The sequence below is a fragment of the Mastigoproctus giganteus genome, chromosome 5 (genome assembly GCF_048544385.1).
Source record: "Mastigoproctus giganteus isolate SK-2022 chromosome 5, ASM4854438v1, whole genome shotgun sequence".
Taxonomy (NCBI): Eukaryota; Metazoa; Arthropoda; class Arachnida; order Uropygi; family Thelyphonidae; genus Mastigoproctus; species Mastigoproctus giganteus.
The window spans coordinates 171,976,122-171,988,185 of NC_143579.1; the positions used below are offsets into that span (position 1 = coordinate 171,976,122).

At 36.7% G+C, this 12,064-nt stretch overlaps 1 protein-coding gene across 1 annotated transcript in view; it reads right to left on the reverse strand.

Moving 5' to 3' along the window:
* Positions 1 to 6,724, reverse strand: part of LOC150085845 (14-3-3 protein epsilon) — a 103,619-nt gene extending 96,895 nt beyond the window's left edge. The window contains exon 1 of the mRNA XM_090374267.1: positions 6,424 to 6,724. Within this exon, the coding sequence (XP_090230393.1) occupies positions 6,424 to 6,487 (64 nt within the window). The 5' untranslated portion in view covers positions 6,488 to 6,724. The remainder of the gene's footprint in view (positions 1 to 6,423) is intronic.
* Between the last annotated feature and the right edge of the window lie 5,340 nt (positions 6,725 to 12,064).

Consider the following 12,064-nt stretch of genomic DNA (forward strand, 5'->3'; position numbering starts at 1 on the left):
TGAACCCTGTGCATTCAAAGCCATTCACACCCATTGACTGAAGTTTTACCATAATTGCAGGCAGTTTTTTTTTTTTTTCCCCAGATGCTCTACTAAGCAGTTTTGACTTTTCAATTCAGATGATGTGCATTATTCCTATGGCCACTGTCTTCAGGAACCAAGAGTGAATTATCACAGGGATTCTGATCTGGAAATTAGAGTGGCCATTCAATCCAATATCAACTAGATATGAACTAATTGTTAAAATATTCATTTAGGAAATGAACTGCATTCACCATAGGTAGTCTTGCCCCATCTTGTTGGGGAGTATCTTTCATATTCACTCCCATGCCTTGAAAAGTTGGAATAAATTGATCTTGAAGGCGTCTCGAGCAGCATTCTTCATTAACTGTTATCCAGGAAGCCTGGTCGTACAATTCCAGCTCATCAAATTACATACACTTTTGGGGATGCAAATGCAGTCTCTACAGCTACACAGTTACTGCCCCCCCCCCCCCTCCAAACAATTTATTGACACAGCTGCTAAGGTGCAAATGCTCTTTCTCTGTGAACCATAGATAAAGTTAAACTGTTGCACTTTCTTGCAAAAATTGATAAAATGAATCCCAAAAAACAAATTGACCATAATTACCACATCAGTCAGGGATTGTTTCAACTCTTTTGTAAGGAAACAAACTGCTTTAAGTTTTGTTGAACAAATGATAGTGTTCAAATGATTAGTGGATGTCTGTTTTGAACTAAGCCATTGTAATAATCACTTCTCTGATTTCCTTGTGCTATGAATCATTCCTGTATACAGTAACTCACTATTTTATTAGGTACCTATCCTTCTTATGAAATGGAGCACTTCTTTAGTAACAGCATCACGTTTGTACCATTCTATATAAAACAGGTGAGCAGATACACATGGATGCTCTGTGTGTACAATTCAGTGTGAGAGTAGGGATAACAAAAGATTTAAGGGACCATGTCACTTAAATCTTTTGTTATTAGTCATAACAATCAGATTTAAGTCAGATTTAAGTCATAACAAGGTAATGTTATGACTATGAACATAACATTACCTTGTTCATACTTTACTTAACTGAAATCTTTTTTAAATCTTAAATCTTTTGCAGTTGCTGAGACCCTGCTGAGGTTATTATATATAATTCTGTCTTGTTCATATTGAGACTGGTCCAATAACCAAACTACATCCAACCAATGGCAACCCTGAAATCAGAAACAGCTCACAGATGCAAAAGGCCAGTGGAGGCTACAACTATTGTGCAAAGTAGTGGAATAACAATTCAGTACAAGAGTGGTAACAAGAAGCATTTCAGAACACACAGCTCAACACAACTAGTCATATTGCAGCCAAAAGCCAAACCAGGTTCCACTTGTTCTTGCTCCATTTCACTGGAAGGGAGACCTTTTCCCCTCCAGGTTACCAGCCATCAGCAAAAAAAAAGGCACAGTAACAGTAGAGACAGTAGAAGATTGGAAAAATGTTCCTTGGTCTAATAAATCCTAGTTCCTGTTTTTTAATTCTGATGAGAGAACCTGAATATGGTTAAAATAGCACAAGTCCATGGACCCATCCTGTCAAGTGTCTTTTTTTTGGTAGTTGTTGGCGCATAGGCTTTTGTGGCCATAATGCACTTCCCAAGGTTTTTGCAGTACTTTAATCCAAGCCCGAGGCGGGAATCAAACCCACGACCTTTGCTGTCAAGTGTCAAAAATGCGAATAATGGTGTGGGGAATGCTTTCATGGTACACAATGGGATGCATGATACAGTTCAGCAATATTTAGACGACATGTTGCATTATCTGGAAACATGTTTCTGACCAGGTATGGATATACCTGGTCATCCATCTGAGAGCAAGTTCTTACAACAGAATAATAGCCAGAACTGGACACAGCTGGTCCCAGAAATATGGCAAAAATGGGAAACAAGCACATGGACCAATCCTGCCAATTATCAACAATGCACGTTGGTGATGTAACAGTGGAGTATTTTCATGGTGCATACTTGGCCCCTTGACACCAGTGGAGCAGCATTTTGGTGTCACAGATTATCCAAAAACTGTTTCCAATTAGGCATATTCCCTTCATGGCTGCAAGGCAGCCATACACAAACAGGTTCTTACAACAGGATAATGCAAAATGTCAAAAGTGCAAACTGTACAGAACTAATTCCAGGAACATTAGTGAATTCAGCCTAATGAAATAGCCTGCCCAGATCTCAATCCAATTGAGCACCTATGAGATGAGGTGGAAAGAGCTCTTTGAAGCAGAGATCAGCATCTCTGTGGAACACTTTCAAAACCTCATGAAGTCCATGCCAAAACAAATCCAAGCTGTTCTAAGTGGTTAAATGGGATTCTTCCTCTTGCTCAGAATAATCACCTGAGAGGGCATAAATTCAAATTGAGAAAAGACAGATGTAGGATAGACGTGAGGAAATTTGCCTTTAGCCAGCGGGTGGTTGGTTGGTGGAATAGACTTCCATCCCTTGTTGTGGAAGTTGATAGCCTAAATAAGTTTAAGGCTCAGCTGGACAGGTATTTCGAACGAACAGAGGGGTGAAGTGGAAGTGGTTATTTTTTTTTATTTTATTCTGATGCTGCATAAGCTTGCTTTCTTGCATCAAATGCCTCTACTAATGCTAAAGGGACTATTTATTAGGTAAGTATACCTAATAAAATTTCAGTGTATATGTAATATTATCCAGCATGACTTCTTTCTGCCAACAACTCGCGTATTATCTATCACAGAACCAGATAGTTCAATCTTCTCTATTAACCTCAAAACTGTTGATCATTCTGGATCTCTTTTTATTCACCAAGTCAAACTCCCTCTACACCATAACAAAATTTACTTCTTGGAAGTGCACACTACCTTGCTTATAGAATTTTCCCACAATTTAGAGCCTTTTATGGAACTTTTATTTTCCCAATTAAAATAAGTTCTATCTTACATGTTTAATTCCAGGTCCAATACATAAACAAAAGGCATCCAAAAGAGGTGCATCTTTTCTTGATGACTTATTTCATTCTACCTAAATGGTAAATAACTGTTAACTAATTACATAAGTTATAGTGAAACAGTATATCAATTTATTTTTAAAACCTACTTTCACAACCATTTCTTTTTTATGAAAACTTCAAATACAAAAAAGTATTTGAAAGTATATTTAGTACTGCGGATGGGTTGAAGACAGAAGACACTTGACATTAGACTTAAATTAAATTTTTCTTGTTATATTCAGGATTTACACCTGAAAGAAAATTGTTCTAGAGGTTTAGAGTCGGACAATGGTGGTTGTAGTGCATGTTCCCAATTCAGAACAAGGCTCATGGAAGTATTTACAGTAAAGGCATGTAGCAGAAGCAATGAGAGGAAAGGCTCTGTAAGAGATCACAGAGTGCCCTCTTTTGAATAGTCTAGAAGTTTGAGAGAAGTGTCAGTGGTACTAACCCATCTGTTAACAAAGCAAAAAAAAAATATTTTTTTTGTGCTGAGGAAACAATATTTGTGATGTGCTTATGCCAAGACAGGTTAGAAGTCAGGGCAATCTCTAATAAAAAGATTGTGACCCTGGCTAAAACTCTGAGTGTCCATGAAGATGAGTATAGGGGCAGTACTCCTTTAAGAAAAATAAATTTGCCTTTGCAAGAAATAGTTATTGAACTTTTTGCAGATACAATGACAAAGAAAAAAAACTAAAAATAAAATGAATAATACTGACTTGTTAAGAGAACTAGAAACAAAGGCAATTAAAAACATGAATACAGTAGAACCTCAAAAATCCAGCATTCAAAAACTGGGAATTACTGAAATTTTTTTAAATATTGTAGGACATACAAGGCCAGAGGGGAAACTGGGAGGCTGGACCTTGGTGAAAAAAAAAAAAAAAAAAAAAAAAAATCACAGCAGATGTATTGCATTCCATTAATTTCCAAACACCATTTGTTAAATACTATATCAGTTCACAATCTAGTAGTACTTAACAGCATAGTAGCATGTATTTAGTATTAACAGTGGCAAATAATGCAAGAAAGTAAGCTCAAAGCATCAGCAAAAAAAAAAAAAAAATCCAACATCACCTGTCTATCCTCTCCAGTAATCTGTCTTAATTGTTTCTTGAATTTATTCAAACTAACCACCTCCAACAACAAACAGAAGTTTGTTCCAACAGAAAGAAATTGTTTGTACCACCCCACTGGCTCAAGGCAAACTTCTGCACAAATATCATGCAACCATCCATCCTTAATTTACACCCCCTTGTGTGTAAATAAAGGATGAAGTAAGAGGAAGAATGCTATCAACATTGCAGAATTGAAGTCTTTCTTGGCACCCTTTTGTTCCCTTCACCAATCTCATTTTTCTTCTCTGCACACATTCCAGCAGTTCTATATCCTTCCTAAAATGATGCCTCCAGACCCATATACAGCACTCAAGATGCTGCCAAACCATGGTCTTGTGAATCGCTTTATGGTTGGGAAAACAAAAGATGCTTGTTGATAAAAGATGAATTTCTGTAGATTGTAATTTTCAGGAATAATCCTTATCGCTGCTAGCAAATTCCTGTTATCATTGACAAAACCTTATGACTTGTTGTGGCACCCTGTCTGCACTGCTCAGAGAACTTCATATCTGATTGCATAAATTACCCCAGGTTTTTTTCATTTTACACTCCACTGAGTGTAGTACCACACAGTTGGCATGTTAATCTGGGATTACTGCTACCCATATGCAGTACCTTGCATTTGCCAATGTTGCATTCAACTGCCATTTCTCAGTCCACTGCCTAATTTTTCTAGATCTAATTTAGTTTTAAATTTAGTTTTTAAAGTGATTCAACTGCTGAAATCACATCACACTATTGTTACCTCATATGAAAAAAATATTCAAAATTCGCAATACCTATAATCCTGAAGGCAAATTTTGAACCTGTGACCTTTACTTCTTAGTCAAGTACATTACACACCAGACCAATCTGGTAGTAAGGCTAACATTTCAGCTTAATCGTGATTATCACTGTGGCGACTATAGGGTTTAGAGATGTATTAACAAATAAAAATAATGAATTACCCCTGAATATTTTGGGGAATAAAAATAATGAATTACCCATGAATTTTTGAAAATTCAAAAAAATTGGAATTCTCAAAAATCTGTCATGTGCTAGAATGCTCAATTCATGAGATTTAACTGTATTATATGAGAAGAATTTATTCTGCAATTTTGAAGCAAAGTATATAATATAAAAAGAAAATCTGTCTATATATATATAGACAGATTATGTTTTAAATGTCTTCAAGTTAGAGCACTAACTTGAAGTACAGTTCATTAGTACAGTTAAAATTATCATTTGTACAATAGATATCAAATATTCAATTATGTCTAACAGCGACTTCAAAAGAAATCGGTTATGCATACAGAATTATCCTGCAAAATTCTTGCTGGATAATTATGGAAACCAACCTAGCTACATTTTTTCATAACTAATCTGCATAGCACAGGCTATACAGTATGTTGGAAAATCTAAATCTTCATTTTTATTTAACATTATGGATAGTAAGTAAGTACATCACTAATTCGCACTATTTTTAGTTTTTCGCTCTTGTTATGCCAGAATAGACAAATATAGACTAATATAAACTAATGCATTTTTTCCTCTTAATGGGAAAGGCATCGTAAAGGAATGAGGAGCAAATTTTCTGAGTGCGTAATTAATTTTTTTTTTTATTATAACTAAAGAAAGAAGAAAATGCCAGTGGTGATTTTGAAAAACATAAAAATGTTTAAAATGAATGCTAGCCTGTACAGTTTCCCGCTCCCTTTGGACTGGCAAAAAAAAAAAAAAAAAAAAAGCAAACCATTCACGGTTTCTAAAACAACTTGCATCACAAAGTGTTTAAATACCAGTTTTCGTTAAGTCCACGTCATGGAATGAAAACATGTTGCAAGTCTATTCATATATCAAACTAAGAATGATAAAAAAAAAAATTAAAATCCACCAAGGATTTAAATAAAAGGAAAACAAAAATCATTACAGGTGATAATGGAAGTAATATTAATCTGAATTAGTACCTAGTACATTACAGTATTATGAATCAAGATCTTATATATGAATCAAGATCATGATTCATAATCAACCGGTCACATTAAATTTTAAAGAATTCAAAAGCTCAACCAACTGGAAAGAGTGAGAGAATAGAGGTCGATTACCGTTTAATATCTCAAAAAAGATACTTGCCACTCCTGTCTCCTTTTGAGATAAATTAAACCGTCTTTCCGCTAGTAAATTTAGGCTTAATTACTTACAGTATATACACAAGACTAATCTTTACACATAAATTCCTCCTCATTGACTTCCTTGGAAAATTCACAGTGAGAAAAATCATTCAATAACCGAAATTGTAAAGTATGGCGCTTACCATCATATCGTTCGGCTTGCTCGGCTAGTTTTGCTTTGTACACGTTATCCTCCCTATCTGCCATTCCGAGGAAAGGACTTAAGTAGATATACAAAAGCAGATATTTTCAACAAATATCTAAGTTAATCCTTAGCAGAATGAAATCCGAACTTGGGTTGGATAAAACGTTATTTAATTTCCACACTATTCAATATAAACCAGTAAATCACTACAACCGGAAAAATGGCCGCACGTTCCTTACTCATCAAAGACAACCGTGTTGAAGTCGTGTTATTCCTCACAGGAATAGTAGTAGTAGTACCACGATGAAACCGAGTTGCTCACGTGAATTTGTATCAATGCGCATACTTATCTTACACTACTCAACGTCATTGAACATAATTACTTAAAATAATCTGACCCACCAATATTTTCAGTCATTATATTTTAAACTAATTTAAATGTATATATCCATGAAGGTAAAATGTTCATGAAGACGCATTTGGAAACACATTAAACATACTTATTAAAAGAAAGTTCTACTTTATTATTATTATTTTTTTTTCTGCTGTACCACGAAAGTCTCTTTGCAGGGGCCATTATTTTCTCAGGCAAGACCACTCAATCAAATAGTGGCGGGCTTTATAAAGAGCTTTGAATTTGATGCTCGCGAGCAATAATTGCAAAACTTCATACAGAACACACATGTACTTAAAAGGAACTCTGATTCAAAATGCTTACTCTATATATAAACGAATTATGTCTAGATGCAGGTAATTTATCACCCTCGTAGGGAATACAGCTGGTATTATCACCATCCCCCCTACACTGGGTGGAAAAGTCACCTGGGTTTGAATCATGTCAATGATGCCAGGAATTTTCAAGGGCCTTTTTCACAACGTAGCTGAGTTAGTCGATCTCAGGCGAGGGTAGCATGATTTTTCTCCCTGAAACTTGTGTTTTCGTCCAGCAAACAGCAAACTGAACATAAAACACATGCAATTTACAGACAATATATACGGTACAATATGAACTAAACTGCTGATGCGCTTAAAACCTTGCTACAAACTTACAAACCTTACTACAGTAAGGCAACCAAACGCCTTCAGTGGAGGATTACATATATTATATAGCCCCCCCCCCCTCTTGAAAACTGATTTTTCTTTTGGCTAACAGCAAAGCGACCTCCTCACATCATTAACGAACTCAGGTCTTTTCCGCCAGTGTTGGGAGGACGGTGATTATACCAACTGTGCTACACATGAGGGCAAATAAAAGCGTTTGATGACATGAGAATTCCCACGTATGCAGAAACACGTCCTTCCTTCCACATAGTTAATTTTCACTGGTTGTGGATACTATTTTTTTTTTTTTTTGAACCGGAAGTAGTTTATACTTACTGTATCTTTAACTGCGTTGCTAGGTATATGTTAAGTGCCGAAGCAACTGAAGTATCAGGAGAGAAGCTGTTGTATTCTTTGGTGTTTGCTTTTTGCTGCAGAAAAAACACGAAATTCCGAGAGGAAAGAAACCGTCCAACTCTTGCCTGAAACCGACTAACTTAGTTGAGTCGTGAAAAAGTCCATAAAAATTCCTTACAACATTGATGTGATCTGAACTCGGGCTACCCAGTGGGGCGGAACAGTGTTTATAACCACGGTGCGACCTGCTACCCGGGAAGATAACTTTGCCTGGATGACAGCAGTAACACACAACCAATTTGCACAGTTACGAATTTTAGTATATGCTGATCAAAACAATTAACGGGTTCACTGGACAACTGCAAGTGTAAATTATTAAGTTCTCCGACAAAAACAGTTCGAGAAGAGACAAATTTATGAATGTGACCGTTCCATTAAATACCCAACCATGTTCCAGAAGGATCTAGACGTTGAACCAAAGCTGCAAGAGAACTCATACACCTTTCGATTAATCGTAGTCAAACATCTGAAAATATTACCTGGAACGAATTCGAATTATTTTAGCCCTCATAAATCAATAGGAGACTTCAAGAACGACAATCGTGAACCAGGGTCAAAGGTCAAAGACAATCACAAGGCAAAGAAAAGATCGATCTTTTCTTCATCTTTCCATTGCCCTTGGAATCGTCACTTGAATGTCAGCTAATTACTTGGAAGTTTTGCAGTCATGGGGATATGAACTTCATGCGAGAGAACCAATCATTTGATTGTTTTTTGTTGAGGTTATCGGAAATATTTAAGCAGAAGATTGCGGGCATTCAAAAATCTAAATTGGACTACCGAATATGGCACCGTGCATTTTTTTTATTATTAGCTATATAGTGCAAGGAAGCCTGAGGCTTATGCTGCACCAGACAAAAAAAAAATTTTTGAATTACCCTGAGAGAGACAGAGAGAAAGAGAGAGAGAGAGAAAACAATTGTCAGAAGTAGAAGGAATTCACCAAGAAAGAGAAGAATGATGATATCCATACTCACCAGATGTGAGCCCTTGGGTTAACTTTTCTCACAGATGAGTCAGGGTACACCTGCAGTCAGATTGTTGTCCAGTTCTAGTGTGGCGTGAAGCGATACGGAAAAACAATCGTGTGTATGTATGTATAAGAACATAATTAGCTCGATGGCGCAGATTGCAAGTACAGTATAAGGTAGCGGAGCCTACACTAGGGTGGGGCATTTTCGGTGGGAACATTAAAATCAAGAGCGCAAAAACGTAAGATTTAAAATAACAATTAAAGATTTAAGTTCGGCAAGTTGCCGCGCTTGGAAACTAGACACAAGCGAGGAGAACTCATTGAAGAGTTCGGGGCTTTAAATAGATTGAATAGACTAAATATTGATGGCATACTTAACTCTTTCTCGGACAACATACTTAAGGATGTACCGTAATTAAATTGAATAAGAGGATGACTGCCGTAGAGATGAGCAAAAATTTGCTTTCCGACCGGTAGTAACTGATTCCTGGAACAGGTTATTTGGTTTTTAGGAGTATTAGCAAATAAGGCCATATTGCTCCGGGGATATGCGGTGGTCATTCCCTGACATTTCCGCATCCTCCGTATTTGGTGGTCACGGGCTCGAACCCTAGTCTACATCAAGAAGCGTGTGCTATGTACTACTGCTCCTGTCCACCTGGCTACGGAGGCGCCGTTCCTGGAACAGACATCCATTGGTGTTGTGGAGTGTAAACTTTGAAGAAATTTAAGAAGGAATAGACTACTTATTAGAGATTATGCACAAAAAAGTGTCATATCAAAAACTGAGAATGAAATGACTCCTCGAGCCACAACCAGAGCAATTGTGAAATGCGAGTTGCACAGTAACGACTTCACTGATGAAAAAGACACGCGACTGTATCGAAATAAAGGTTTCTGATTGGTGGACAGTTCAGATCGGTCACCAGATTTTTTCAGTGTGCGACAGTTAAGCAGAATGTATAGTGCCAATGAAAAAGGACAGAATATATGTGTTCTTCTCAGAAAACTATAGAGACATGGATTTGCAACGCAGCTAAACACCTCGGATTTCAATGTATACCTGTCCTGGTGAGTTTCGGATTTAATTTCAAACTTTTTTACTTTGGAATTTCGGGGCCGCACACACATACACGCACGTACGCACATAAATTTTAAGTTTTTAGGAAAATCAATGTTATCTGGTGATCACTTAAGAAGCACGTGTCGGTTTTGCATACACACTTCAATTGCTTGACAAAACTAAATGATTAATTGTAACATATGTGTCTCGGTTTGTTTTTGAAAATTGAAGTCGACTCGAAAAGCACACTTGATAATGCTAAAAATATACAGTTTAACCTTGAGGTAACGTCTACTAAATACCTTAACGTTGGTAATTTTCACTTAAACTGATTTAAACAAGCACACTTGATGTCGATTAAATATACACTAAGCTAAAATATCGAACTTAACTTTGGGGAATTTTCACATTAAAATCTTGTGGTAACATCTAAAACGATAAAATTACAATCTTAAGTAAAATCTAACTGTAGTCACTGCGAAATAGTTTTGTGAAAAATAACCACAAACATATGTCAGAACCACTCTGCAAACATTGTTTTAATCGTATGGGAAAAACCACAAATGCGTGCAGACACACACATACACAAGTTAACAATACAATCTTTTTAAAATTAACTACAAACAAAAATAAAAAACTGCTGACAATAATAACGGTCCTCTTAATACTTTATGATGTTTAAGTAGACTTTAAGTAAGAAAACACATTTGAAAAAAGGACACACAAATTTCAGTAATGACAACAGAAAGCAACTTTGTGAAGAAAAAAATCTTAACTTTAAACATTTGCACATTTAAATTTCTTTACTTTGGAATACATTTTACACATCAAGTATATACAGTGGTTTCAGAAATTAACAATCATTACAGACAAACTTGATAAGACTTCAAACAACCACAGAGTTTTAATTTTTCAGCTTTTCAAGAACAGGTGGACCTTTGGAAAAAAAACTTTAAAAATGCAGATAATTTTATTTTCAGATCTCGACAACAGATGGAAACAGCATGGAATTTTTATCTTTCAGGTAAAAATGATCCTTGAGGTTGTTACAGACTTTCCGTGAGATATGCCAGACAAGCTGTACTTGCTACCTGGGAGTCTAAAACGCTGATGGAACTGATATTCGGATGACACTCAAGTCAAGTGGACCCAATTTCGTCGAAGTCAGTCGGTCTGTGACAGCCAAATCCTCTGATTGCACCTTCACAATGGTGGGACTGTTAGTAATCCTGAGTATAACCCCCCATGCACAAGCACACTGTGGGTGACCACCGAGGTGTGAACCAATATAAGCAGGGTTCGAGGTGTGGCCACACCACACGGAGGAATGCCGCCGCCACTGTGATATCAGACAATATTAGGTGGTAGATGACTCTCAATATTAGGTGGTAGAGGTACCTCGGAACAGTAGCCTGCACCGGTTACAATACCGCTTTCTAGTCCCTGGAGTTGTATACGTCCATCCAAGATAACGCCTGGCAAACTCTTTTTGGCTTATTAATTTTTCCTGCTCTAGTTTTTCATTATGTTCCTGTAAATTTTATTCTTTTTTGTGCTTATATGCCGATTGTAGTTAATATGTTTTCAGGAATACTTTTTGCAGGAAAAATTTGAATTCCTTTAATGATGGGGAAATTTGTATGGTTTTTTTTTTTTTTTTTTTTCACAACGTCGCTGAGTTATTAAGTCTGAAGCACGGATTCCATGGTTCCTCCCGGAAAGTCGGATTTTTACAGGTAAAGCACCGCAGAATACGTAATTTACAAACACACTCTGTGACTCATTATACTAGCGCCACGTAGTCCTTTTGCCTTTGCACCTAGCACACTCTGTCCCAACACAAAAATTCTAACACACACACACACACACACACACAGCGCATTAAAAAAAAAAAAAAAAACTGGCATTTTCTCTTCACCACCTCTGCCCGCGCCGTAGTAATAATCACCGTTCTCCCCACACTGAATGGAATGGTCCGAGATTCGAATGCCGTCAATGACATGAGAAACTTCTGGGTTTATTTTTTATTTTTTGGCTGAGTTAGTCGGCCGCTGACGAGAATAAAGGGGTTTTATCTCCCAAAAACTCTGTTTTTTTTTTTATCCAGCGAAAGAAGCAAACCCACCAGAGAACAGGTGCAATTTA